Source organism: Rana temporaria, chromosome 12 (genome assembly GCF_905171775.1).
Source record: "Rana temporaria chromosome 12, aRanTem1.1, whole genome shotgun sequence".
Taxonomy (NCBI): Eukaryota; Metazoa; Chordata; class Amphibia; order Anura; family Ranidae; genus Rana; species Rana temporaria.
In genome coordinates, this window is record NC_053500.1 from 130,868,805 (window position 1) to 130,896,758 (window position 27,954).

Sequence of the window (27,954 nt, forward strand, 5' to 3'; positions counted from 1 at the left end):
TTTTTAAATTTGCAGTGAATTTATTGTAGCCTGTATAATTAAAGCTTCCAAGGTTATACAGTAATTCATGCAGATATACAATGCAGTACCTAATATAAAAGCATTTTTATGTTGTACCTATACATTTTTTTACATTAATATGTTATGAGAACAGAACACTATCAGGAATTTACTTTATATAGTCAAAATTTCAAAAGCTTGTTTTGCACTATACCCCATTCTTCTACAAAAAAAAAAAAAGGAATCTGTACCCTTCTTTGCAAGGCAAGTATAATGTTACCCACTTTTGAAAGTATAGTCCCAATTTTTGGAGCCACACAGCGGGTTAGGGTTCAGGTAATTGCATAAATGCATTGCCCCAGTATTGCACATGAAAATATTGAGATATCTTTACTCCACTTAATAGACATTTGTTATTCCGATCATTCTGAAATATAAAACAGAACACATAACTCAATATGTTAAGAGGTTAATTGGTTGCTACCACTTCAAAGTCGGTGGTCGGGTTTAGTTGACTTCCACCGTGAACAAGCAGTTTGGTCCACTACATGTGTCCTCGCTCACATAGATATTTCAGACTTCAGGGCATTTAGCTTGAAGGATTCAAAACTATTCTTGCTTATTTTTGGTGAGAGTACTTTGAGGTCCTTATCCAGATCTAAAAGAGAAACATGTCTTTTACAATGAAATATTGAAAAGGGAGCTAAAACACCACTTGCTGGGAAAAAATGCATCATTAAAAAGTAAAACAGTAAAAAGTACAACATTAATACACATTACCAAACACAATAGGGGTATCCAACCTGCTGCTCATGATGGGTATGAATGAGGCCCAACACAAAATCGTAAACTTACTTAAAAATGTTAATTTTTTGTAAAATTGCATTTACCCATAGCGAACACACATGGCCGAAGAAAAAATTGACAGTGACTCTTAATTGGACTTTTATCTTCCCAAAGAAAAATATCCCACTCTTTCACAATCACGCCTTATTCATGTCATCAGTTTTTGGCAGCACCTATATTTGTGAGTAACTATTGTCAAGGACGAAGCACATGAAGGGCAAAATTAGAACCAAGGGGCCAGATCCACATAGGGAGTACGCCGGCGTATCTACTGATACGCCGGCTTACTTTCAAATTACCCGCGTCGTAGCTTTAGTTTGACCACCCCCTCCTCCTCAAAAACCTCCACACCTTGGTCTACGTGACTGTACTCTCCGATGGTTCTCTACCTACTTATCCAACCACACCTTTAATGTTACTCTACTTCCTCCTCTCCTCTTCCTTTCTCTTTTGGGGTCCCCCAAGGTTCTGTTCTTGGACCTCTCCTATTTTCAATCTACACCTCCTCCCTGGGTCAGCTGATAGCCTCCCAAGGCTTCCAATACCACCTCTACGCTGACGACACTCAAATCTATTTCTCTGCCCCTCAACTCACTCCTTCATTCTTCTGATGTATCACTAATTTACTATCAGATATATCAGTTTGGATGTCACACCACTAAATCAAACTTAATCTTTCCAAAACTGAACTTATCATTTTCCCCCCACGTGCCTCTTCCCCTGTTCTCTCTGTCAAAATTGATGGCACAACTATCAGCCCATCCCCACATGCCAAGGTCCTAGGAGTAGTCCTGGACTCTGAACTCTGCTTTAAGCCTCACGTCCAATCACTGTCCAAATCTTGCCGCCTCAACCTCTGCAACATCCCCAAAATACGCCCCTTTCTAACCAATGACACAACAAAACTCTTAATTCACTCCCTGGTCATCTGCCGCCTCGATTACTGCAACTTCCTCCTCATTGGCTTACCTCTGCATACTCTATCCCCCCTTCAGTCCATCATGAATGCTGCTGCCAGACTCATCCACCTTACCAACTGCTCTGTCTCTGCTACTCCTCTCTGTCAATCCCTCCACTGGCTTCCGCTCACCCAACTAATTAAATTCAAAATACTAATAACTACCTACAAAGCCATCCACAACTCTGTCCACAGCTACATCACTGACCTAGTCTCTAAATACCAGCCTAATCATTCACTTTGTTCTTCTCAAGACCTCCTACTCTCTAGCTCTCTCATCACCTGCTCCCATGCTCGTCTCCAGGACTTTTCCAGAGCCTCTCCAAGCCTATGGAACGCCTTACCCCAAGCTGTCCGTCTATCTCCTTCTCTAATAGCTTTTAGAGGATCCCTGAAAATACTCCTCTTCAGAGAAGCCTATCCTACCCACACCTAACAACTGTATTTTCATTTTGTCCATCTGATCATCCCCCACATCTACTACTCTTTGTTCCACTTGACCCTCCGCTCTAGACTGTAAGCTCTAACGAGCAGGGCCCTCTGATCCCTCCTGTATTGAATTGTATTGTGACTGTACTGCCTTCCCTGATGTTGTAAAGTGCTGCGCAAACTGTTGGCGTTTTGTAAGTGGAAAATGAGGGCTTGTGAGGAGCTGGGCTGCCTGGGAGTGGGGGGGCGAGCACCCTGCCGGTGGGTGGGGATGATCGGGTGCCGTTCTCCTGGTGAAAGAGAGCATGGGGTTAGAGGAGAACCGCATCACTGAGCGGTATAGCATGCTGTAACAGCTAACATTGAAACTGTCTCTGCTCACTCTCACACAGCCCCGCCTCCTCCTAACCCCACGCATGTGATAGACAGGACACGGGTCCAATGCTGGGATGCATTCTGTCTATCAAAGGCGCAGAGTCAGGAGGAGGCGGGGCTGTGTGTGACTGAAGCAGAGTGGAGACAATTGTAATGTAAGCTGTAACAGCGTGCTATACCGCTCTGCGATCCCGTGGCTCTCCTCTTCCTCCAGTCATGATCTGGCCTGCCCTCTCACTTTCTCCACCCCAGGGCTGCAATGGGGGCACAGTGAGGCTGCAATTTGGGGGACAGTGAGGCTGCAATGGGGGCACAGTGAGGCTGTAATGGGGGCACAGTGAGTCTGTAATGGGGGCACAGTGAGGCTGCAATTTGGGGCACAGTGAGGCTGCAATTTGGGGGAAAGTGAGGCTGCAATGGGGGCACTGTGAGGCTGCAATGGGGGTACAGTGAGGCTGCAATGTAGGGCACAGTGAGGTTGCAATGGGGGCACAGTGAGGTTGAAATGTGGGGCACAGTAAGGCTGCAATGTGGGGCAAGGTGAGGCTGCAATAGGGGCACAGTGAGGCCGCAATGGTGGGCATGGTTATTCTGCAATGGTGGGCCACGGTGAGGCTGCAATGGTGGGCACAGTGAGGCTAAAATGGTGGGCATGGTGAGGCTGCAATGTGCGGTGAGGCTTTAATGGTAGGCACGTGAAGTTGTAATGATGGGCACAGGTCACGCTGCAATGATTGGCACAGGTCACGCTGCATTGATGGGCACAGGTGAGCCTGAATTGATGGGCACTGGTGAGGATGTGCTGAGGGGAACTGATAAAGTTGTTGTTAATATTTTGAATATAACTGGATTTGGTAGTTGCTTAGGCTGTCAGACAGTAGCCTTTAGTGTTATTTTAAAGGTGCAAGAGCTGCAAAGAAATAAAGCAGCACTACTTAATTAGAACTCCTAAGAGATATGTCAAGCAAATTACAGGAGACCTTTAATGCTACATATTAATTATAGCACTGATTTAATAGAAGCAAAAAAACAATAGGTTTTCACCCAGGCGATGTGTGTTCCTGTCATGTATCCACAGCAGTATAATTATGTGCTGCTCTGGATTGCTGCATATGAATGTGACTTGGACTTTTAAAGTGTATTTTTAGCCTGTTTCAATATACTTAAATCGATGCATTTTTGCACAAAGGAATTAGAGAACATAAATAAAAGCCATGAGGCTTAGTGCAGATTGTAAAGGGAATCTATCATGACTGAAATGTGAAATATCCATTGCTGAAATTTTTCATGCTCTGGATCCTCACACCCCTGTCTAATACAGTAAAACCTTGGATTGGGAGTAATGCAGTTTACGAGCATTTCGCAATACGAGCTATTTAAAAAAAAAAAAATCTGACTCAGTTTGCGAGCGTTGTCTCGCAAGATGAGTGGGATTCATGCCTTTGGGGTGTGCAGTACCGCATTTGGCCAGAGGTGGGGGTGCTTGCAATGCTAGGATACACTTGGAGCTGCTCAGAGACAATCTGAGAGACAATTGGAGGCACTCTGAGACACTTGGAAACACTTTGTTCCTGAGTGTCTATGAGGGTCTCTGAGTGGTCTCCGAGCATCTCTGAGTGATTCCAAGCGTCACCGGCGCCCCCCACCTCTGGCCACATGCCGTACTGCATAGACAAGCAGTGGCTGTAGAACGAATGATCTAAGATATCTGAATTGGATGCATCCAATTCGCATAAGTGTGAACGCAGCCTTAAGGCACAACTCCAGCCAAAACTTTTACTTTGTAGTTTAAAGGATTAAAACCTTTCAAATGTTTTTATATAGTCTCTTTAGTCTCAGAGAGAGGTGTGGTCAGACAGACTGGGGGTCCAGGCAGGCTGCAGAGAGAGGCGTGGTCAGACAGACTGGGGGTTGAGGCAGGCTGCAGGTAGAGGCGTGGTCAGACAGACTGGGGGTTGAGGCAGGCTGCAGGTAGAGGCGTGGTCAGACAGACTGGGGGTCGAGGCAGGCTGCAGGTAGCGGCGTGGTCAGACAGACTGGGGGTTGAGGCAGGCTGCAGGTAGAGGCGTGGTCAGACAGACTGGGGGTTGAGGCAGGCTGCAGGTAGAGGCGTGGTCAGACAGACTGGGGGTTGAAGCAGGCTGCAAACAAAAGTATGGTCAGACAGGCTAGGGGTCTAGGAATGCTGCAGAGAGAATTGTGGATCAGACAGGCTAGGCAGGCTGCAGAAAGAAGTGTGGCCAGACAGGCTGGGGGTCAAAGCAAGCTGCAGACAAAAGAATGGTCAGACAGGCTAGGGGTCGAGGCAGGCTGCAGAGAGAGACGTAATCCAAAGTACTGTCAAAGGTCATAATTCAGGAAACAGAAAAGGGATACCTTCATAGGCCAGGTTGTCCTGCTGCTATTAAACAGGGTTGACAATGTTGCGATTGCAGTGAGGCTGGCAATGGGGGTTCCACCAATGCTCATAGAATTGTTCCTCTGATCTCTGCTCCAGACGCTGGAGATACAGCATATACTCCTAAAAAACACAGAACAGGCATGTTTTATCTAAACCGTGCTTTAAAGCTTTTGTTTGTATTGCTCTACATCAAGTCAGATAGGTAAGGCATGGGTCAAACGTTAGTAAGGTGACATGGTGAGCTTTTTTACTGTGCTACATCAGGAACATAGATCTTCATGACATCGCAGTTACAGTCCAAGTCCTGCAAATAATGTGACTGCCAGCAAGAGCTTAAAGGGTCAATCTACCCAAAAGTGATTTTGGGCCAGATTCACGTAGGAGAGCGTATCTTTATTTGGGCGTAGCGTATCCTATCTATCTTACGCCGCCGCAACTTAGACAGGCAAGTGCAGTATTCACAAAGCACTTGCTCCGTAAGTTGCGGCGTCGTAGCGTAAATCGGCCGGCGTAAGCCCGCCTAATTCAAATGAGAAAAAGGTGGGCGTGTTTTTTTAAAATGAGCCGTGACCCCATGCAAATGAAGCACCGATCGTACGGCGCATGCGCGCCAATGCTCAGTATCATGTTGAATTTACTCCATTAGATACGCCAGGCCCAATGCCTGTGACGTGAACGTAACCTACGCACAACCCCATTCATGTACGACTTACGTAAACAACGTAAAAAGATACGCTTGCTGACGTCCATACTTTGCATTGGCTGCGCCTCATATAGCAGGGGTAACTTTACGCCGGACGTAAGCCTAACGTAAAGGGCGTAGCGGGCGCAAGTACGTTCGTGAATCGGCGTATCTAGCTCTTTTACATATTCAAGGCGTAAATCTATGGAATCGCCCCTAGCGGCCAGCGTAAATATGCACCCTAGAAACGACGGCGTACTAAGACTTACGTCGGTCGGCTGAAGCCATATTTCAGGCGTGTCTTGTTCCCAGAATACCGCGCAGAGATACGACGGCGCAACTTTTAAATTACGCGGCGTATCAATAGATACGCCAGCGTAACTCGATCGTGAATCTGGCGCATATTTTTTTTTTTATTATTATTAAACAATTCTTTAAAGGGGACTTCCACCTTTTTTTTAAGTTTATTAAAAGTCAGCAGCTACAAAAAGTGTAGCTGCTGGCTTTTAATAAACAGACACTTACCTGCTCCACGGCTCCAGCGACGCGCCGGCCGGGGCTCCGCTCCTCGCTCCCCCTCGCCGGCGTCTTCATTCTTAGTGTGGGCACCCGGCAGTGACAGCTTTCGGCTTCACGGCCGGGCACCCACTGTGCATGCGCGAGCGGCACTGCGCATGCGCGAGCGGCGCGGCGCTGTCCGATTGGACAGGCGCTCGCCTACAAGGAGGGGCTGTGAAAAGGCGATTAAGCTAATCACCTTTCCAGCCCCTTGGCGGCAGGAGGAAGTGGGACAGGAAGTCCCCTTCTCCTGAAGCCCCCACTCCCCCCCCAAAAAAATTACATGCCAAATGTGGCATGTAAGGGGGCGAGGAGTGGGTTAAGCGGAAGTTCCATTTTTAGGTGGAACTCTGCTTTAATCATTAAAAAATCACTAGTAGTAGTAGAATCACTATTTGTTATAGAATAAAACATATTTAATAAAAAAAAAAAAAAGAATTTCCCCTTAAAAGCTCCCCTTTTAAAGGATGCCAGTGCCTCGTATGAATCATCCTTGTTGCTGTTAAGCAACAAAACTCCTACAACTTCCTCAGGAAAGCTTGCCATTCGCAGCCTGACTCATAGATTTAAAATCTCACATCTTCTAATTACCATTTGAAATCCTACTCATCAACTAGCGCAGATCTAATTTCTCACGGACGTTGCCATTTCAACCTCGTATCGCTTACGCATCTTGTGATGACAAATGAAAGTAGACCAACGCACATTGCAGGGAATGCAGTCACGGCTCCGGGTAACAAGTATTACGCAGATCCAAACGTCAAATTGTATTAGGCTGTACTCAATACCGATCTCACATACATCGTCTCATTGATGAAACGAACATAATGCGATGACGGCCTTCCATGCTGTTACCGCAAAGTGACGCGCCGTTGACAAGGCCCTTGCAATGTGCGTCTTTTAAGTGCATTAAATGAAATGTCAGCCCATGCATCATGAACTAACACTCTCTCTTCTTGGATATCAATAAAAAAGTTTTGTTACACAAGTCATTTTAGCGCTTCTAGCTTCTGGTTGGTAGTTTAGAAACATTCCAAACAGTGTGACCGACCTGTAAAGCTTTCATTGTTTAGACATCCAATGGCATGAAATTTGCAGTGGGGGTTCCACCATCTTGATTGTGATGTCAGCAGCCCCAGCAGATTCGGAGCTGTCACTCAAATTGGTCTCTATAGCCAGGGATCACTAAATGGTGGACCGTGGTTCGGACCTGGACTGGACCACGGCTGGCACTGCTGGGTGTCCTCTCCTGCATCTTCTGCCCCGACGCTACTGTCATCCTCACAGCAGGGCAGAGGGCGGGAGGTGCAGCAGATATGGACAGAGAGCGGGAATCTTTTCAAGTTAACAAGCGATAATCACCAATAGGTTGCACAGCTTCTGCTCTCTGTCCAGATCTGCAGCACCTCCTGCCCTGCTGTGAGGATGACAGTGGCGTCTGGGCGGCAGACCCAGGAGAGGACATCCAGGATGATAAGTGCCTCTGCCCTGCTATAGGAGGCTTCCATTGAAAGAGGCACTCTGATGTGAAGGGGCTCTACAATGTAAAAGGGGACTGCAGTCTAAAGGGGCATTGTAATGTAAAGAGGTATTGTGATGTAAAGGGAGACTGCAACCTAAAGGGACACTGTGATATGAAGGGTACTGTGATGTGAAGGAGGACTGTAAAGTAATGGAGTACTGTGGTGTAAAGGGGCACTGTGATGGAAAAGGGGTTCTGTGATAGAAGGTGGCACTGTAATGGAAAGGGGCACAGTGAAGTGAAAGGACACTGCAATGTAAAGGGGGACTGCGATGTAAAGGGGCACTGTGATGTGAAGGGGCACTGTAATGTAAAGCACTGTGATGTGAAGGGGCACTGTGATGGATAGGGGGACTGCAATGGGAAGGGGGACTATGATATGAAGGGCACTGTGATGTAAAGGGGCTCTATGATGTGAAGGGGCACTGTAAGGTAAAGGAGCATTTGGATATGAAGGGGCACTGCAATGGAAAGGGGCACTCTGATCTAAAGGGCACTGCATTTTGTTTTCTTTATACATGTCATTTTTGCTTCAGCAGGTTCTATACACAGTACAGATGTGCCACTTTACAGGCAGACTAAGGGGACCCCCAGGCATTATATTTACTATTCACTATAAGCATCATTAAAATCACTTCTCCTTTAAAAATTATCTTTTTTTTTTGCATTGATACAGTACCCAGACCCCCATACACGTTTTATGGGCAACTACTTGCATATAAGCCTTCAATGGGCACTTTTGATTTTTCATAGAGTTTGGGCTCGGGTCCGAACGTTTTCTCTGTTCGGATGTTCTGGTGCGCGCGGGGGGGGGGGGGGGTATGTGTTCGGCCCAATTCTAGTGACTACGGGGCATATTCTTAAAGATCTGAGGCGGCGGAACGTATGTCCTTTACGTTACGCCGCCGCAAGTTTAAGTGGCAAGTGCCTGATTCCCAAACCACTTACCTGTAAACTTGCGGCGGCGTCGCGTAAAGTCCACCCGCGCAAGCCCTCCTAATTCAAATGATCCTGGTAGGGGGCGTGGATCATTTAAATTAGGCGCGCTCCCGCGCCGATCGTAATGCGCATGCTCCGTCTGGTAAATTACCCGACGTGCATTGCGCTAAATGACGTCTCACGGACGTCATTTGTTTTGACTGTAACGTAAATGGCGTCCAGCGCCATTCACTGACGACTTACGCAAACGACGTTAAATTTTTAAATTTCGACGCGGGATCGATGGCCATACTTAACATTGAGTACGCCACCTAGGGGGCATCTTTATCTTTACGCCGCGTATCGCTTACGGAAACAACGTTAAAACACTACGGCGGGCAAGCGTACGTTAGAGAATCGGTGTTCAAATCACACATGTGAGGTATCATCACGTTCATCAGTGAGAACAATAATTCTAGCAAAATACCTTCTCTGTAACTCTAAACTTTAAACAATGTTAAAGTGTTAAAGGTATTGTAGTTTGTCGCCATTCCACGAGCGTGCGCAATTTCAAAGCATGACATATTAGTTGTTGATTTACTCGGGGTAACATCATCGTTCACATTGTACAAAAAAATTGGGCTAACTTTACTGTTTAGTTTTATTTAATTTATGAAAGTGTATTTTTTCCCCACAAAAAAAATTGCTTTTAAAAGACCACTGTGCAACTACTGTGTGACATAAAATATTGCGACAATCGCCATTTTATTCTGTAGGGTATTTTTTTTAATAATATATATATTTATAAAAAAAAAGACCCTAGAGAATATATATATATATATATATATATATATATATATATAATGTTTGGGGGTCCTAAGTAATTTTCTAGCAAAAAATATGGATTTTAACTTGTAAGCAACAAATGTCAGAAATAAGCTTAGGCATGAAAGAGTTTAAATGAGGTTTCAGAAAACGAGCGGTCTAAAAAAATTCAATGGGAGCGCACAAAAATGCAGATACAATGGCCCGGATTCACAAAGCACTTACGCCGACGTATAACAAGATACGCCGACGTAAGTGCACACGTGCGTCGTCGTATCTGTGCGCCGAACCCACAAACTAAGATGCGCCTAAAAACAGGCTTCATCCCGCCGACGTAACTTGCCTACGCCGACGTAGGGTGGGCGCACATTTAGGCTGGACGCATGGTGGCGCTCCCATTGATTAGCCATTCAAATATGCAAATGAGTGAAATACGGCGATTCACGAACATACGTGCGCCCGACGCAGTGCGCGTAAGTTGTACGTCCGGCGTAAAGTTATTCCCCATAAAGGAGGTGTAACCCAGCAGCAGACATGCAAAGGTCTGCACCAGGGAACACAAGCCGGTATATTTTACGTTGGACGTGTCTGGCTGGGCGTAGGTTACGTTCACGCCGTACGCAGTGATCCGGCGTAGTTTAGGCAGTTGTTCCGACGTGGTTGTGAGCATGCGCAGGGGGATGCGTCCACGTCTCGGCGCATGCGCAGTTCGTGATACGTATCTGTCTGGCGCTCGGCCCATCATTTGCATGGGGTCACGCCTCATTTGCATGGCTCACGCCCACTCCCACCTACACCGGCGTACGCCTTCGAAACCCAGCGCAGTTTTGGGAGCACTGGCTTGGTGAATTCCATGCTTGCCTCTCTGCGCTGCGTTGGCGTAGCGTACATTGTTTGCGTTACGGCGGCGTAATGTGCGCCACTGTCTGTGAATCTGGACCAATCACACTGCACCCAAACCGCAGTGCACCTGTGTGAACCCGGACTTACAAACAGCTAAAGCACAACATCTGTAGTCAGCTACAAATCGCCAGAGAGAAGACTGTTGTTTTTTTTTTGTTTTTTTGTTGTTTTTTAATAGTTGTTACAAATCTGTTACAATGTCCTAGTAGAAGATACAATTATAGATAGTATATTTGTTAAGCTATACTGCCATCTTGTGGGCTTGGGTGGAAGTGTTACTGTAATTCTGTAGATAAAGCAACACGAGGTCTGCCATTGCAAACCTCCTTCTGGAAATGCTATCTCACTGGCTGTTATTCTGATCTTCTGGCATCAATGCTTCTAAGTCACTGGCCTAGAAGGAATATGTAGATCACCTGGAAGGAATATGTAGATCCGAAGGGGCTTTCAGAAATCAGAGGTCTTTATCTGCAGAGTCAGACTAGTTTTGGCTTGGTTACTTCAGATATTGAAGCTAAAGGGTCAGAGTGAATGTCAGGCAACAAGTATTTTCAGAAGTGTCAACAAGAAAGAAAGTGGGGGGAAATCCAAAATGTTAGTGTTTCCCCAGAACAAGAGTTAAGTGGAACTCCAATGGGGACACCTGTTTCAGGGATTACTGTCTTATGCCTTGTACACACATGATCGGTTTTCCTGTCGGTCAAAAGTCCGCCGGGAAAACCGTGAACCTGCTCAGTTGCTTTTCCTGTGTACACAGGGCAGTTTTTCCAGACAGGAAAACTGCCATGACAGCTTTGGTCGGGAAACACCTTGGGGTAGATTCAGTAACATCTGCACTTTTTTTACGTAGGCGCAGGGCACCGTTTTTGCCCTGCGCCCACGCAAATTTTCTGCGCTACCCGCGATTCACGGAGCAGTAGCTCCGTAAATTGCGTGTGCGCTCCGGCAAAATGCCCGGCGTAAGCGCGCGCAATTTAAATGATCCCGTAGGGGGCGGGAATCATTTAAATTAGGCGCGTTCCCGCGGCGATCATAGAGCGCATGCTCCGTCGGGAAACTTTCCCGATCGTGCATTGCGGCAAATGACGTCGCAAGGACGTCATTTGCTTCAAAGTGAACGTGAATGGCGTCCAGCGCCATTCACGAATCACTTACGCAAACTACGTAAAGTTCAAATTTTGCGACGCGGGAACGACGGGTATAAGTAACATTGGCTGCCCCTGCTAATAGCAGGGGCAGCCTTACGCGAAAACCGCCGTACGCAAACAACGTAAAGGGCTCGCGTAACGTTGTGAATCGGCGTTAGTATGCAATTTGCATACTATACGCTGAGCACAACGGGAACGCCACCTAGCGGCCAGCGTAAGAATGCAGCCTAAGATATGCGTGACATAAGAGCCTTATCTTAGGCTGTAGTCGGCGTAACGAGCTCTCTGAATCATGAGAACTCGTTACGCCGGAGCAAGTAAGCAATTGCGCTGCGTAACTATGGTTACGCAGGCGCAATTGCTCTTTGAATCTGGGCCCGTGTGTATGATCCACCGCAGTGTTTCCCATAGGAAAACTGCCGAGCAAAAAAAACGCAGAGAATCGCGGCAGGAAAAAAAACAAAGCAAGTTCTCATTGTTTTTCTTGCAGTTTTCCTGACGGTAAAACTGCTATGGAGCATACACACGGCCGCATTTCCTGACCAAAAGCAAACATGGCAGTTTTCCCCTTGGGAAAACCGATCGTGTGTATGAGGCATAAGAGGGGAATTCTCCTTATTTTGAAAATTTCTCTAACTTCCTGATGTCCCCTTGTAACAGGAAGTGCAGGGAAATTTCCCCAATGGTACAGAGATAGCAAACAATAAAAATAAATAACTCAGCAGAGAATATAACCCTTCTCTATGCTATGAAAGATTTGAAAAAAAAAAAGTTTTAGCTATACATATGGTTTACATGGTGCAAGTTCTGTTGACACATTGAAGGTTTTTTTTTTTATTGATGCATCCCAAGTCCATCCTATTTTGAAGCCTATTAGAGCCTATGGCCCAGATTCAGAGAGAGTGGGCGCACATTACGCCGCCGTAGCGCAAATAATGTACGCTACGCCAACGCAGCGCAGAGAGGCAAGCATGGAATTCACAAAGCCAGTGCTCCCAAAACTGCGCTGGTTTTCGAAAGCGTACATCGGCGTAGGTGGAAGTGGGCGTGAGCCATGCAAATGAGACGTGACCCCATGCAAATGATGGGCCGAGCGCCAGACAGATACGTATCACGAACTGCGCATGCGCCAGGACGTGGACGCATCCCTCTGCGCATGCTCACAACCACGTCGGAACAACTGCCTAAACTACGCCGGATCACTGCCTACGGTGTGAACGTAACCTACGCCCAGCCAGACACACGTCCAACGTAAAATACGTAAAATACGCCGGCTTGTGTTCCCTGGTGCAGACCTTTGCATGTGTGCTGCTGGGTTGCACCTACTTTATGGGGCATAACTTTACGCCAGACGTACAACTTACGCGCACATCGCATAGCCTGCGTCGGGCGCACGTACGTTTGTGAATCGTCGTATTTACCTCATTTGCATATTTGAATGGCTGATCAATGTGAGCGCCACCATGCGTCCAGCCTAAATGTGCGCCTACCCTACGCCGGCGTAGGCAAGTTACGTCGGCGGGATTAAGCCTGTTTTTAGGCGCATCTTAGTTTGTGGGTCCGGCGCGCAGATACGACGGCGCACATTTGCACTTACGTCGGCGTATCTTGTTCTACGTCGGCGCAAGTGCTTTGTGAATCTGGGCCTATGGCTATAATCAGGTTGTTCAAAAAAAATAAAACTGGCCGCTCCAAGTCATATGCCCGGTGCCCTGAAAGGGTCTGGACACAAGAATAGGGGGCAGGCGGCTGTGGCACATAGGGGGTGGAAAGGATAGGGGGCGGCACCCGGGCGCCCCTATTGGATGCCACCATTAAAAATGTATGTGTTTTGACTTGCCTTGCGACTTTGTCGCAGCAAGTCATTTGAGAAGTCGCAGCAATGTGAACCAGGGCTAAAAGTAAAACTCAAGGCATTTTTCATTTTGGATAAAGTCAGAGAGGGTTATAACTAGCGGTGCACCAAAATGAGAATTCTGGAACCGAAACTTCAGAATGCACTCAAAAGTATATATATATATATATATATATATATATATATATATATATATATATATATATATATATATATATAGTTTTATATATAATTGTATTATATTCAATTTTTTAAGTAACATCATGAATTAAAATAAATGTGAATTTATTGTTCGCTATTATTGGCACCTTTTCGGCTGATAGGCTGCTTTCACACCGAGAAGCTTTTGAAGTGCTTTTGGGTTTAAAAAGCTCCAAGAAAAAGGCATCCCTTTAAATTCTATGGGCCAGATTCACAAAGAGATACGACGGTGTATCTCCTGATACACCATCGTATCTCTGACGTAAACTGGTCCTATCTATGCGCCTGATTCATAGAATCAGATACGCATAGATAGGGCTAGATCCGACAGTGTTACACTGTGTTACACTGTCGGATCTTTTTTTAAATTTAAAAATGGCGCCGGGGGCGTTCCCGCTGATTTACGATAAATAATATGTAAATCAGCGAGATACGCAAATTCACGAACGTACGCGAACCCGTCGCATTGTTTTTACGTCGTTTCCGTAGCGGTTTTCCGTCGTATACTTACCCTTTCTTTTATCAGGCGCAGCCAATGTTAAGTATAGCCGGCGTTCCCGCGTCGAATTCACGAACACGCGCGTCGCAAGTCCCGCTCACGTCGCAACCACTGACGTCCTATTGACGTCAGTGGGAGCAATGCACGCCGGGAAATTCCCCGGACGACGCATGCGTATTTAAATCGGCGCGGGAACGCGCCTGATTTAAATATGACACTCCCCTAGCCGCGGAATTTGAATTCCGCTGGGGGATTTAGGATCCGCCGTCGCAAGTTTGGAGGTAAGTGTTTTGTGAATTAGCCACTTGCCTCCTAAACTTGCGGGAGCGGATCTTAATTCACGTAGATCGAGCGGATCTATAGATCCGCTGAGCTACGTGAATCTGGCGCTATATATGTCTTCACACACTTCCATGGCGGTGTTAAAAATCCTGCTTGCTGCATTTTTGGTGCATTTTTGGTCAGTTAAAAAGACTGCTTCAAAAATGCACCTCCCCATTGAAATGCATTGAAAACGTAGCAAGAACACATCAAAAAATGTACGCGTGTTGCATTTTTGATGCGGGTGAAATCTAGGCAAAGCGTTTTTCGGCGTCCATTAGTGGCACCTTTTTTTTCTATTGGCAAAACGCCAATAAACCTATTTTCGTCTGATCATTTTCTGCGGTCAAAATTTCAGTGCATCACTAGTTATAACGCCAGTCAGTTTTTTTTTTTTTTTACATCTGTGTCCCTTCGGGGAGATTTCCCTTTACTTCCTGTCCCATAGCTGAAACAGGAAGTGAGAGGAAATCCCTCCAGAGTAGGGAAATCCCAGGTAGTCCCCAAAACTAGTGTCCCCATTGGAAGATTTCCTCTCACAACCCCAAAAAACTGAGTGGGAATCTCCCTAACGGGGGCACAGACCAGGCTGCAGTAAAAATCAGGGGTTCTAATCCCCCCCAAAAAAGTTTGGCCTTGTGATTTGTGATCAGTGAAATAAAAGAGGATTTTGCGATATGAAGATCCAGGGGCCGTTTATAGGAAACCTGCAATGATAAGAAAAGTCCAGTTATTAGAATTACCCTCATTGGTTCATCGGGATGTCCAGCTTTCCGTTCTCTCTCCGAGCGCTTTGTACGCAGAATCTGTTTGGCTTGCCTTTCTGGAACAATTGGCGAGGCATCTAAAAAAAAAATGCAAGAGGAAGATTAAAGCCTAACTTTAGACAATGGGGCACTATTCCTCCCACTGACACCAATCATGGGGCACGATTCCTCCCAATGACACCAACTATGTGGCACTATTCCTCCCAATGACACCAACTATGGGGCACGATTCCTCCCACTGACACCAACGAGGGACACTATTCCATACCTCCCAACTTTCTGAGAAGGAAATGAGGAACACCTATCAGCAAAAGTATGCAGGCATAGGACACACCCCTTGCCACACCCCCTTAAAGGAGAATTGTACAAAAACATACGATTGGTTAAACCCACAAGTGCTTTTTTACCACTACTATTCCTTTATATTGGCTCTTGGAATTTAAAAATGCAGCAATTTAGAAATCAGATGAAAGGTTTAGCACTGGAAAACACTTTTTGATAGATAAAAAGTGCATTTTATATACATCTATATAGATCAGACCAAAATGAGGGACAAGTGAGGAGAATGAGGGACAGAGGGACATTGCTTCAAATCAGGGACAGTCCCTTAAAATCAGGGACAGTTGGGAGGTATGCTATTCCTCCCAATGACACCAACTATGGGGCACGATTCCTCCCACAGACACCAACGAGGGACACTATTCCTCCCAATGACACCAACTATGGGGCACTATTCCTCCCACTGACACCAACCATGGGGCAAGATTGCTCCCACTGACACCAACGAGGGACACGATTCCTGCCACAGACACCAACGAGGGACACTATTCCTTCCAATGACACCTAAAAAGTGCCACTATTCTTCCCAATGACACCAACTATGGGGCATTATTCCTCCCAATGACACCTACAATGTGCCACTATTCTTCCCAATGACACCAACGAGGGGAACACTAGTCCTCCCAATGACACCAACTATTGGGCAATATTCTTCCCAATGACACCAACAATGAGCCACTATTCTTCACAATGACACCAACGAGGGAAGCACTATTCCTCCGAATGACACCAGCTATTGGGCACTAGTCCTCCCAATGGCTCTGATTGGAAAAGGGGGGGGGGGGCTGAGGACTTTGATGAGAAAAGAAGGGGCAGAGGACTCTGATGGGAATGGGGGGGCTGAAGACTCTGATTTGAAAAGGGGGGTACTGAAGACCCCAAAGGTAACGATGGGGGGAACGGAGAGAAATGTGATGTGAAGGTGGGGGTGCTAAACATTCTGATGTGCAAGGAAGAGACTGAAGACTCTGATGTGGATGGGGGAGTAATCTGTGAAAGGGAGGGGTGACTGAAGACAACAATGGAAAAGAGGGGGGGGGCTGAAGATTCAGATGTGACAAGGCATTTTAGACTGAGGTGCCTCAAGAGGAATCTGTGAAAGAGAGGAGGGACTAAAAGTTCTGATGGGAAAAGGAGGAGGGATGGAGAACTTTGCTGGGAAAGGGAGGGGCTGAGGGTTCTGATGGGGTGGGGGGGTGAAGGCCTCTAATGGGAAATGGGGGGCTGAGGACTCTGATTTGAAAGGGGGGGTATTAAAGACTCTAACGGTAAAGATGGTGAGAATAGGGAGAAACCTGATGTGAAGGTGGAGCGGAGTGGGTGGTGCTAAGAATTCTAATGTGCAAGGAAGAGACTGAGGACTCTGATGTGGACGGGGAGGAATCTGTGAAAGGGAGGGGGACTGAAGACACAGATGGGAAAGGGGGGCGGGGAGATTCAGATGTGACAAGGGACCCCATTTTAGACTGAGGTGCTTCGAGAGGAATCTGTAAAAGGGAAAAGGGACTGAAGGATCTGATGGGAAAAGGACAGGGGACTGAGGGCTTTGATTTGGGGGGACTCTAATGGGGAAGGGGGGGCTGAAGACTCTGTTTTTAAAAAGGGGGGGGAATCTTATATGAAGGTTGGGGCGGGGGGTGCTAAGAATTCTGATATGCAAGGAAGAGACCGAGAACTGATGTGGATGGGGGAAGAATCTGTGAAAGGGAGGGGGGACTGAGGACACCGATGGGAAAAGGGGGTGCTGAAGATGTGACAGGGGACCTCATTTTACACTAAAGGCCCATACACACGATAGGACTTTTTGACAACAAACTTCAAAACGAGCAGCTTTTTATAAAAATCCGACAGTGTGTACGCTCCATCGGACAAACTTTTTCGGTTTTCATCGGACAAAAGTTCGCTCAGCAAACAGACAAACTTTCCGGCAACAATAGTGCTGCCGTGTGTACAGAAATCCATAGGACTTTAGTCCAAAGTACAAACACGCATGCTCACAACCAATGCAAAAGATCAGACAACAATACAGAAGTTGACCAAAGGGTGGCGGTAAAGACCTGAAAAAAACACGTGATTTGGGGAAAGTTGTCTGAAAAAGTCCTGCCGCGTGTATGCATACCAAATTCACGGCCAGCGCCCTTCGAACAAAAATCCAACGGAAAAGTTTGTTTGGAGTCCGATCATGTGTATGGGGCTTTAGGTGCCTCTGGATTTTTCATACTTTCACAAAGTGAAAACTCATCTAGATGAACCTTAGAACAGCCACATCCCCTCTATCTGTCTAGAATAGAGTAATAGCTTTTTACGAGGCACCCAGACAAGTGTACCACCTATGCCTTGCCTGCCCTTTATTTTATAGCAGGCCATTTACAATAGTGAAATAAATTAATGTGGTGTCTAAGAGTGTGTACTGTACTTCAGTAATATTACATCTGGTCTGGTGGGTATGAATGGACAAAAGTCTTCTTTCAGAAAAGCATTCCCTGTTACCGGGAGGATTCCTACAGCAAGTCTGCAGCCGGCTCAAGCTTTATAAGCCGTCTATGGGAGAGTAGAGCTCCTCCAGGTGCATGCATGTATCCTCAGTGACTGAGAACTATGGGCCAGATTCGCAAAGAATCGGCGTTGGCGTAGTGTAAGCCATTTACACCATGCCACCGCAACTTACTGGAGCAAGTGCCGTATTCCTCAAGCACTTGCTCCGTAATTTGCGGCGGCGTAGTGTAAATGGCCCGTCGTATGGCCGCGTAATTCAAAGGGGGCGGCTTGTATTCAAATTAAGCGCGCCCCCGCGCCGATCGAACTGCGCATGCGCCGGGCGAAAAAAAATCCCAGTGCGCATGCTCCAGCTCATGACGGAAAACGTCAATGACGCCGACGTGAGCGTCATTGACGTAAAGTCGTATTCGCGGACGACTTAGTAAAACGACGTAACCGACGGAAAAAGACGACGCGGACCCGATGCCATACTTAACATGGCATACGGCGGACTGGCGTAAGGTTATCCCTCATATAGCAGGGGTAACCTTACGCTTACGGAAACAACGTAAACAACGACGACGCGGCGCAAATTCGTTAGGGAATCGGCGTATCAGGCTCATTTGCATAGTCAAATGAGAACTGAACGTAAACGCCACCTAGCGGCCGGCGTCGAATTACATCTAAGATCCGACGGTGTAAGTGACTTACACCTGTCGGATCTTGGCCGTATCTATGCGAAAATGATTCTAGGAATCACTCGCATAGATACCCGGGGCCAAAAACAGAGATACGACGGTGTTTCCTGAGATACACCGTCGTAACTCTTCTGAGAAACTGGCCCATCGAAACCCGGGTCCCAAATATTATTACCAATTAGGAAGCCAGCACTGCACAGCAACGCTTAGAGCCTCATCCTCGGCGCATGCGTGGCCTGAACTCCATTCACTTCACAGAATGCATTAAAGTGAAAAACCTAAGGCTTTGCAACCACTTTAACTGCTTACTGTCTAGCTGCTGTCATTATACTGCAGCAGATTGGCACGGCTGCGTGAATTGCCTTAGGCGTACGTCGGGCGATTGAAGAGCTCTAGGGGGCGCCCACGGCGCGTCACCACAGTTGATGCACGTGGCCGATGGCCGCAATGTTCACCAGCGACCCGCGATCGCTCCTTAGGGAGCCAGAACGGGGATCTGTCAATGTAAACTGACAGATCCCAGTTCTGTCAGGGGAGTACAGAGAGATCTGCTGTTCCTAGTGATCCGGAACAGCGATCTCTCTCTACTCCCTGTCATTCCCCTCCCCCAAAGTTAGAAACACCTCCCTAGGGAACACATAACCCCTTGATCACCCCCTAGTGATAACCCCTTCCCTACCAGTGACATTTATACAGTAATCAGTGGCTTTTTTTTAGCTCTGATCGCTGTCTAAATGCCAATGGTCCCAAAAAAGTGTCAAAAGTGTCCGATCTGTCCGCCGCAATGCCGCAGTCCCGCAAAAAATCGCGGATCACTGTCATTACTAGTAAAAAACAAAACAATTGTAAAAATGCCATAAATATATCCCCTATTTTATAACTATAATTTTTGCGCAAACCAATCAATAAACGATTATCGCAATTTTTTTACCAAAATATGTAGAAGAATACATATTGGCCTAAACTGATGAAGACATTTTTTTTTTCGTTTCTTTTTTTGGGGGGATATTTATATATTTATTATAGCAAAAGGTAAGAAATATTGTGTTTTTTTTCAAAAAATGTTTTGGTTTATAGCGCAAAAAATAAAAAGAGGTGATCAAATACCACCAAAAGAAATCTCTGTTTGTGGGAAAACAAGGACATCAGAGCCGGTTCACACAGGGGCGGCACGACTTTGGGGGCGACTCGGCAAGGCGACCTGAAGACGACTTCAGAGGAGACTTGCAAAATGACTTCTGTATAGAAGTCAATACAAGTCGCCCGAGTCGCCCCCGAAGTCGTACAAGAACCTTTTTCTAAGTCGGAGCTCCTATTAGAACAGTTCAATTGAATAGAATGGGACGCGACTTGTCAGGCGGCTGAGTAGCCTGACGAGTCGCCCCAGTGTGAACCGGCTCTAAATGTTGTTTGTGTACAATGCGGTGTTGCCACCCTACCAGATTGAAATTTACTGACACGACACCCAAAATTTCCTGGCACAGCCAAGTTTTTACTGGCATATCCAAAAGTTACAAAATTACAGTTTTAAGTGCAAATTTCAGTATTTAGGCTACAAACAAGTTACAATATGCAATTAGCAAAGTGATTTAATGTAGATATTAAGGCAAAACGTATTTCTTATTTTATTTTCGATATAGTAAATAACTAGCTCAGGTACAGGAATCGAGAGGGCAAGAGATTAGAATGGGTGGCACACATACATGAAATTGACTCTCACAGTAACACTGACAGCAGTGTGCAGCAGCACAGATGATGGCACCTCACCAACATGACACGTCCCCTCCTGAGTCACAGTGACCCTCCCTCTCTATGCCAGGTGGTCCCTACAGTCCACTCCTGGCTTGCATTCCTCTTGTCCTGCAGACCTGCACATGAGGCTCTGGCTGCTCCATTCCCTTGCACCAGGGCTTTACGTGACACACTGCCGACACAGTCTGGACATACTGTAGCAGGCACTCGGATGGCCCCGGCCAAGAGTCACAGACATATTTTTTACTGGCAGGAGAAAAGTGCCCATTTTTACTGGCTGCCAGTAAAAATACTGGCGGTTGGCAACACTGGTACAACGTTGCATGGCTGGTCAGTTAAAGCGATGCCATATTGCAAAAAATGGCCTTGTCATTAAAGCGGAGGTCCCGTTTAAAAAAAAAAAAAAAATACATTTAAAGTCAGCAGCTACTAACACTGTAGCTGCTGACTTTTAATAAGGACACTTACCTGTCCAGGGTGCCCACGATAATGGCAGACGAAGCTGAGCAATCGCTCGGGTCTCGGCTGCCTTGCGGCTTCACCGCCCGATTCCGCGCGACGTGAATGGGCGATGTCTCCTGGGACACACACAAGGTCCCAGAAGACACCGCTCCCCCATTCCCCAGGAGGCAGCGTGAGGAGGAGAAGAAAGAAGACGGACCGCGGATCAGGAAGTGGCAGATTAGGTCGATCTGCCTAGCAACAGGCACTTTAGGTATGTATAAAAAAAAAACATTTTTTTGCAGCATTTACCACTTTAACCACTTAAGGACCGCCTCCTGCACATTAACGTTGTCAGAATGGCACGGCTGGGCACAAGCACGTACCTGTACGTCCTCTTTAAGTGCCCAGCCGCGGGTCGCGGGCGCGTGCCCACGTCGCGTGCCCGCGACTCGGTCCGAAGCTCCGTGGCCGTGGGACCCGCGGACCTGATCGCCGCTGGAGTCCCGCGATTGGTCCCCGGAGCTGAAGAACGGGGAGAGGTGTGTGTAAACACAGCTTCCCTGTTCTTCACTGTGGCGCTGTCATTGATCGTGTGTTCCCTGATGTAGGGAAGCATGATCAATGACATCACACATCCAGCCCCGCCCCCCTACAGTTAGAAACACATATGAGGTCACACTTAACCCCTTCAGCGCCCCCTAGTGATTAACTCACAAACTGCAATTGTCATTTTCACAGTAAACAATGCATTTTTATAGCATTTTTTGCTGTGAAAATGACAATTGTCCCAAAAATTGTCCGAAGTGTCCGTCATAATGTCGCGGTCACGAAAAAAATCGCTGATCGCCGCCATTAGTAGTAAAAAAAAAACTGATTAATAAAATGCAATAAAACTATCCCTTATTTTGTAAACGCTATAAATTTTGCGCAAACCAATCGATTTTTACCAAAAATAGGTAGAAGAATACGTATCGGACTAAACTGAGGAAAAAAAACGTTTTTTATATATTTTTGGGGGATATTTATTATAGCAAAAAGGAAAAAATATTGATTTTTTTCAAAATTGTCGCTCTATTTTTGTTAGTTGCGCAAAAAATAAAAACCGCAGAGGTGATCAAATACCACCAAAAGAAAACTCTATTTGTGGGAAAAAAAGGATGCCAATTTTGTTTGGGAGCCATGTCGCACGACCGCGCAATTGTGAGTTAAAGCGACGCAGTGCCGAATCGCAAAAACTGGCCAGGTCCTTTACCTGCATATTGGTCCGGGTCTTAAGTGGTTAAAGGGGTAAATCCTTCCCTTAAGTGGTTAAGGCTGAAAACTCATTCTTGCATGACTGGTTCTCTTTAAAATCATGCTTTATAAAGTTATTTATAAAATTAAATAGTATAATATTTTTTATAATATTTTATATTATAAATATTTTATCAAATAAATAAATATATATATATATATATATATATATATATATATATATATATATATATATATATATATATATATATATATATATAAATAATTTGCTCACACCATTAACATTCATAAATATATTTTGCTTTCCTTCTATCGTCTAGAAAATGCATCAAGATTCACTTATTGAATTTCTCAGGGACCTGTCCCGTACATTGGGATTCAGCGCACCAACAGGAGAAGGCTTCTTGTTCCAGGGATGTTGACTTAAGGCTGCTGAAAAAAATGAATGGACAAAAGTCCTCTTTCAGAAAAGTAGCATCCTCCTGGGAACAGAGCGTCCAGAAGATATGAGTGGAATGCTCAGTCTGCTTAACAAGCTGCTGCTACCTTCAAGATGGGTTAGAGAAGAAGAAGAAGAAGAAGCATTTTATTTCTGAGCGTTTACAGCTACAGTCAAGGAGCATTTATTTGGTAGTTACGGGACGCAACGCTATGGGGGGAGACTTACTAAAAGTGGTGCGGACAGAATCTGGTGCCGCTGTGTATAGTAACTAATCAGCTTCTAACTTCAGCTTGTTCAATTAAGCTTTGACAATTAAATCTAGAAGCTGATTGGTTACTATGCAGAGCTGCACCAGATTCTGTGCCACCAGCTTTAGTAAATCCTCCCCTTTGTATTTATATAATTGATTTTTGCACCACCTTACTGAATACGGCTAAAGTACACAAGGGCATTTTTTAATCCTCCAAGTCTGAGATGGATCACGTGTAGAAGACAATTAAAGGAACACTAAAGGCACATTTTTTTTTTTTTAAATAACAAACATGTTATACTTACCTCCGCTGTGCAGCTCGTTTTGCACAGAGTGGCCCCGGATCCATGTCTTCTGGGGTCCCTCGGCGGCTGTCTCGGCTCCTCCTCGCAAAAGCTTTCCACGTTCATGTGAGCTGCCTCGCATGTGGTGGAAAGCTTTTGCGAGCGCGCTCCCGTGATACAGCGGCGTCCATAGCCGCCGACTGTATCACTCGGCCCCGCCCCCTGGCGCGCCGCGTCATCCGCTGTGATTGACAGCAGCCCCTGCCAATGACTGTGCTGCTATCAATCCGCCCAGCCTAGCCAATCAACGGCCAGGCTAGGAACCGAACAGGATGACAAGCACGCGCCCGGGACTTTCGAACGGTGAGGTAAGTAAAACGGGGGCTCGGGGGGGGGGGCGGCGCTGTCAGATGTTTTTTTACCTTAATGGCCCCCCAGCCCCCCCCCCCCCGTTTTACTTACCTGACCCCCCTAATTTCCGTGGGGGCGATCCCGCCGTCGCTCTCTCCGGGGCTTCTCGCCTCTTTATTGGATAGATTTATATCAGCCATTGGCTCCCGCTGCTGTCAATCAAATCCAATGACGCGGCTATGGACGCCGAATGCTGGACACAGGAGCGCGCCAGCAAGGTAACCACCTTGGCAGAGAGCTTCCCAGAGGGGGTTATCTAATGCATGGAGGAGCCGAGAGAGCCGCCGAGGGACCCCAGAAGAGGATGTTCGGGGCCACTCTTTGCAAAACGACCTGCACAGTGGAGGTAAGTATGACATGTTTGTTATTTATTTTATTTTTTTTATCGAACCTATAGTATCACTATAAGGTCAAAAAAAACTTTTGTGTGCAACAGCCCCCCCATTATATAGCTCACAACTGCCCCTGATTTTGGGGGACTGTCCCTGATTTCAAACAAAGTCCCTCTGTCCCTCTTTCCTCCTCAATTGTCCCTTATTTTGATCTGATCTATATAGATGTATATAAAATGCTCTATTTATCTTTCAAAAAGTGTTTTCCAGTGCTAAACCTTTCATCCAATTTCTAAATTGCTACATTTGTAAATTTCCAAAGCCAATATAAAGGAATAGTAGTGGTAAAAAAAGTACTTGTTGGTTTAACTATTTTTTTTATGTATAATTTGCCTTTAAGAGGGCGTGGTAGGGGTGTGTCCTATAACTACATACTTTTGCTAATAGGTGTCCCTCATTCCCATCTCAGAAAGTTGGGAGGTATGCCATTATACCTACCCAGGGCCGTTTGAAGGAACTTGGGGGCCCCCAAGCACCCCCCCCCCCCGCATGCAAAGCCTAAGTTAGCGCTACACTATTTTTTTACCCCCATGTTTTTACCCCCCCCCCCAGTCCCTATGTTTTTCTATTCTCACCTCCCCTTCTTCCCTGTTGGCTGCCGCTGTAGCGTTGCCGAGCTCCTCTTCCTCCTGTCAGTCCAGTGTTCTATCATTATGGGTCCCCAGTCCCCTATCAGATAGTGCCCGGGCTGGGTACCGTGCGGTACAGGAGATTCAGTTTCCTGTGTTCCCGTCCGGACTGAAAGGAAGTGAGCACTCAGTGTGCACTTCCTGTCAGTCCGGCCGGGAACAGAAAACTGAATCTCCTGTACCACGCGCGGTACCGGCCGGACTGACAGGACTCCAGGAGGAAGGAAGAGGAGCTTGGCCACGCTACAGCCTGGAAAGGGGAAGTTGGGGGCCCCAGGCCAGCTCGGGGCCCCAAGCAATTGTTTGTTTTGCCTGTACTGTAGCGACGGGCCTGTACCTACCTGACCCCCATCTTGATCCAGCGATGTGCACGAGAGCAGCTGCTCTCCCGGGTTTCTTCCTGAATGGCAGAGATAGCAGCGGGAGCCAATGGCACCGCTGCTGTGTCTCAGACAATCAGGAGGGAGATTCTTGGACGGCAGAGACACTCGTGGACATCGCTGGACAGGGAGGGACCTCAGGTAAGTGTTAGGAGTTGCTGGGAAGGCTGCTGCACACAGAAGGCTTTTTATCTTAAAGCGGATTTCCACCCAAAAATGGAAGTCTGCTTTTCGCAATCTATCCCCCCCCCCCCTCCGGTGTCACATTTGGCACCTTTCAGGGGGGAGCAGATACCTATCTAATACAGGTATTTTGCTCCCACTTCAGGGCATAGATAGCTGAGCCACCTACGGTATCTACACCCCGCCCAGCCCCTCCTCTGTCCCCCCGCTGTCTTCTGGGAAACACACAGGTCCCAGAAGACAGCAGGGACCAGTAGGGTCGCGCAGCGCGAGTCGCGCATGCGCAGTAGGGAACCAGGAAGTGAAGCTGCAAGGTTTCACTTTCCGATTCCCTTACCGAAGAGGTCAAGTGCTTACTATATTCGGCACTCTTAAAAACTAGGATGTAATTGCATTTAAAATTAGATGCCCTCGACACGCAACAAATCAAACTAATTCAAGGATCAGTTGTCAGCCACTAAGAGTATGATGATGGGAATACATTTCTGATTGGTTGTTACAAACTGCTGTGTAGAACTTTTTTTTTGTATTGTCTGGATTAGTGAGACTTTTAATAAATGGCATGTAAACCAAATTTCACTAATCCACATGTACAAGAGTCTCCATTCTTCATTGCCTATAAAAAGTTCTCCTCTCCCTCCTACAATTCAGCCCTGTGTTATGTATTACTAATATATCAAATACTCATTTATTATTTATGTACACTTTATTGAAAACACATATTTCGGAGTTTACTCAAATGTGAAGATAATGCACAGAATAATGCACAACGCACCAATAAAATAACTATTCTTTGCTGGAATGGTAATAAATTGGCAGATTTTTTTTTTTTTTTTTTTACAATAAGGAAAAATACAACAATGCACCGTCTAAAATGAATTGGAATTTCTCCCTTACTGAGTTACTGAATCAAATCTGTCATTTAAAAGTCACATTTTGGTTTGTTTAAGGATGGGGAACCTTGGCCCCCCAGATGTTTTGGAACTACATTTCCCATGATGCTCATGCACTCTGCAGTGTAGTGGAGCATCATGGGAAATGTAGTTCCAAAACATCTGGGGGGCCAAGGTTCCCCGTCACTCACTTAAGCCAATGAAGAACATTGTGCCGTAAAACTAAAACTAAAGATGCCAGCAGAGAGGTGTTTGCATATTCACAATGTATGTATGTTGTATGCATGTTGTTTGTCTGTATATGTATGCAGTGTGTATGTTTGTTGTATATATTTGCATGCAGTGTGTATGTATGTGTATGTGTGTATGTATGTTGCATGCATGTATATGTATGTGTATGCAGTGTGTATGCATGTTCTATACATGTGTACTGTATTTATGTGTATGCAGTGTGTATGTATGTTGTATGCATGTGTCTGCAGTGTGTATGTTTGTTGTATATATGTGTATGAAGTGTGCATGTATATTGTATACATGTGTACTGTATGTATGTGGATGTATGTTGTATGCATGTTGTATACATGTGCATGCAGTGTGTATGTATGTTGTATACATGTGTATGCAGTGTGTATATTTGTTGTGTGTGCATGTGTGTATATATATATATATATATATATATATATATATATATATGTATGTGTGTGTGTGTGTGTGTATGTGTATGCAGTGTGTATGTATGTTGTATTCATGTGTACTTTATGTATGAGTATGCAGTGTGTGTTTGTTGTATGTATGTTGCATACATGTGTACTGTATGTATGTGTATGCAGTGTGTATGTATTTTGTATGCACATGTATGTATGGTGTATGTACGGGTTTGCAGTGTGTATGCTTGTTATTTATATGTGTATGAAGTATGAACGTTGTATGTATTTTGTATACATGTGTACTGTATTTATGTGTATGCATGTTGTATACATGTGTATGCAGTGTGTATGTTTGTTTTATATATATATAAATATATATGTGTGTGTGTGTATGTGTATGCAGTGTATAGGTATATTGTATACATGTGTACTTTATGTATGAATATGCAGTGTGTGCTTGTTGTATGTATGTTGTATACATGTGTACTATATGTATGTGTATGCAGTGTGTATGCATGGTGTATACATGTGTATGCAGTGAGTATGTTTGTTATATATATGTGTATGAAGTGTGAATGTTGTACGTATATTGTATACATGTGTATTGTGTGTATGCGCGGGTGTAAAAACGTTGTTTTTTGCTACACACGGTCAATTTCTGTGAAGTAAAAAACGACGTTTTGAAAAACGACACATAAAATTGAAGCATGCTTCAATTTTTTTTTGTCATTTTTCACAAGACATAAAACAACGTTTTCCACCACACACGGTCATTTAAAGGGACGTTTTTAAAAACGTCGTTTTTTTTCATCACATAAAGTGATGGTGTGTACGCGGCATAAGAAGCCAACTCGTTAGCGAATAGCCAATAACAAAGAATAAACGTCATTTGCTATCATTTTTTAGACTTAAAGTAAAATGATAAAAAAATAATATAATTTGCTAACAATAATTGTTAAGTAAACCTAGTAAATTTTTCCGTCAATATTACGTTTGCCGCTTACCGGTGAAAACTGCCAGAAGCACCACGAGAAGGATCAAGGCTACGGAAATCTTCATTTTGGCTCTCCTGTCCGCTTGCCGTTTCGTAAATGAACACCGCTTAGGAAGAATCAGACCTCTTAAGGTCCCAACGTCAGCAAAAACGCACTTTTCTTTTTTTTTTTTCACTGGAGAGAGACTCTACGGTGTGCGAAGTCTCCGGAATCCGCACAGGGATGTGACCCTTCCAAGAATTCATCAGAGGCTCCCCCTCCCACAACTACATACA

General features: G+C 45.6%; 1 protein-coding gene across 1 annotated transcript; it reads right to left on the bottom strand.

The window, feature by feature from the left end:
• Positions 1-27,905, bottom strand: C12H17orf67 (chromosome 12 C17orf67 homolog). Its single transcript, XM_040330705.1, has 4 exons — positions 27,689-27,905; positions 15,185-15,285; positions 4,985-5,129; positions 1-658 (listed from the first exon to the last, which is right to left on the bottom strand). Exons 1-3 carry the CDS (start codon positions 27,741-27,743, stop codon positions 5,013-5,015), a joined length of 273 nt encoding a protein of 90 aa, XP_040186639.1. The 5' UTR covers positions 27,744-27,905; the 3' UTR covers positions 1-658; positions 4,985-5,012.
• Between the last annotated feature and the right edge of the window lie 49 nt (positions 27,906-27,954).

Bases quoted from the DNA above. Each gene is read 5' to 3' on its own strand.
- C12H17orf67 (XM_040330705.1), bottom strand. From the start codon at position 27,743: ATGAAGATTTCCGTAGCCTTGATCCTTCTCGTGGTGCTTCTGGCAGTT. The intron at 15,286-27,688 runs GTAAGCGGCAAA...TTTTTTTTTTAG, and splicing joins GCTTCTGGCAGTTTTCACCG to ATGCCTCGCCAATTGTTCCA. The intron at 5,130-15,184 runs GTAATTCTAATA...TGTGTTTTTTAG, and splicing joins ATCCCGATGAACCAATGAGG to GAGTATATGCTGTATCTCCA.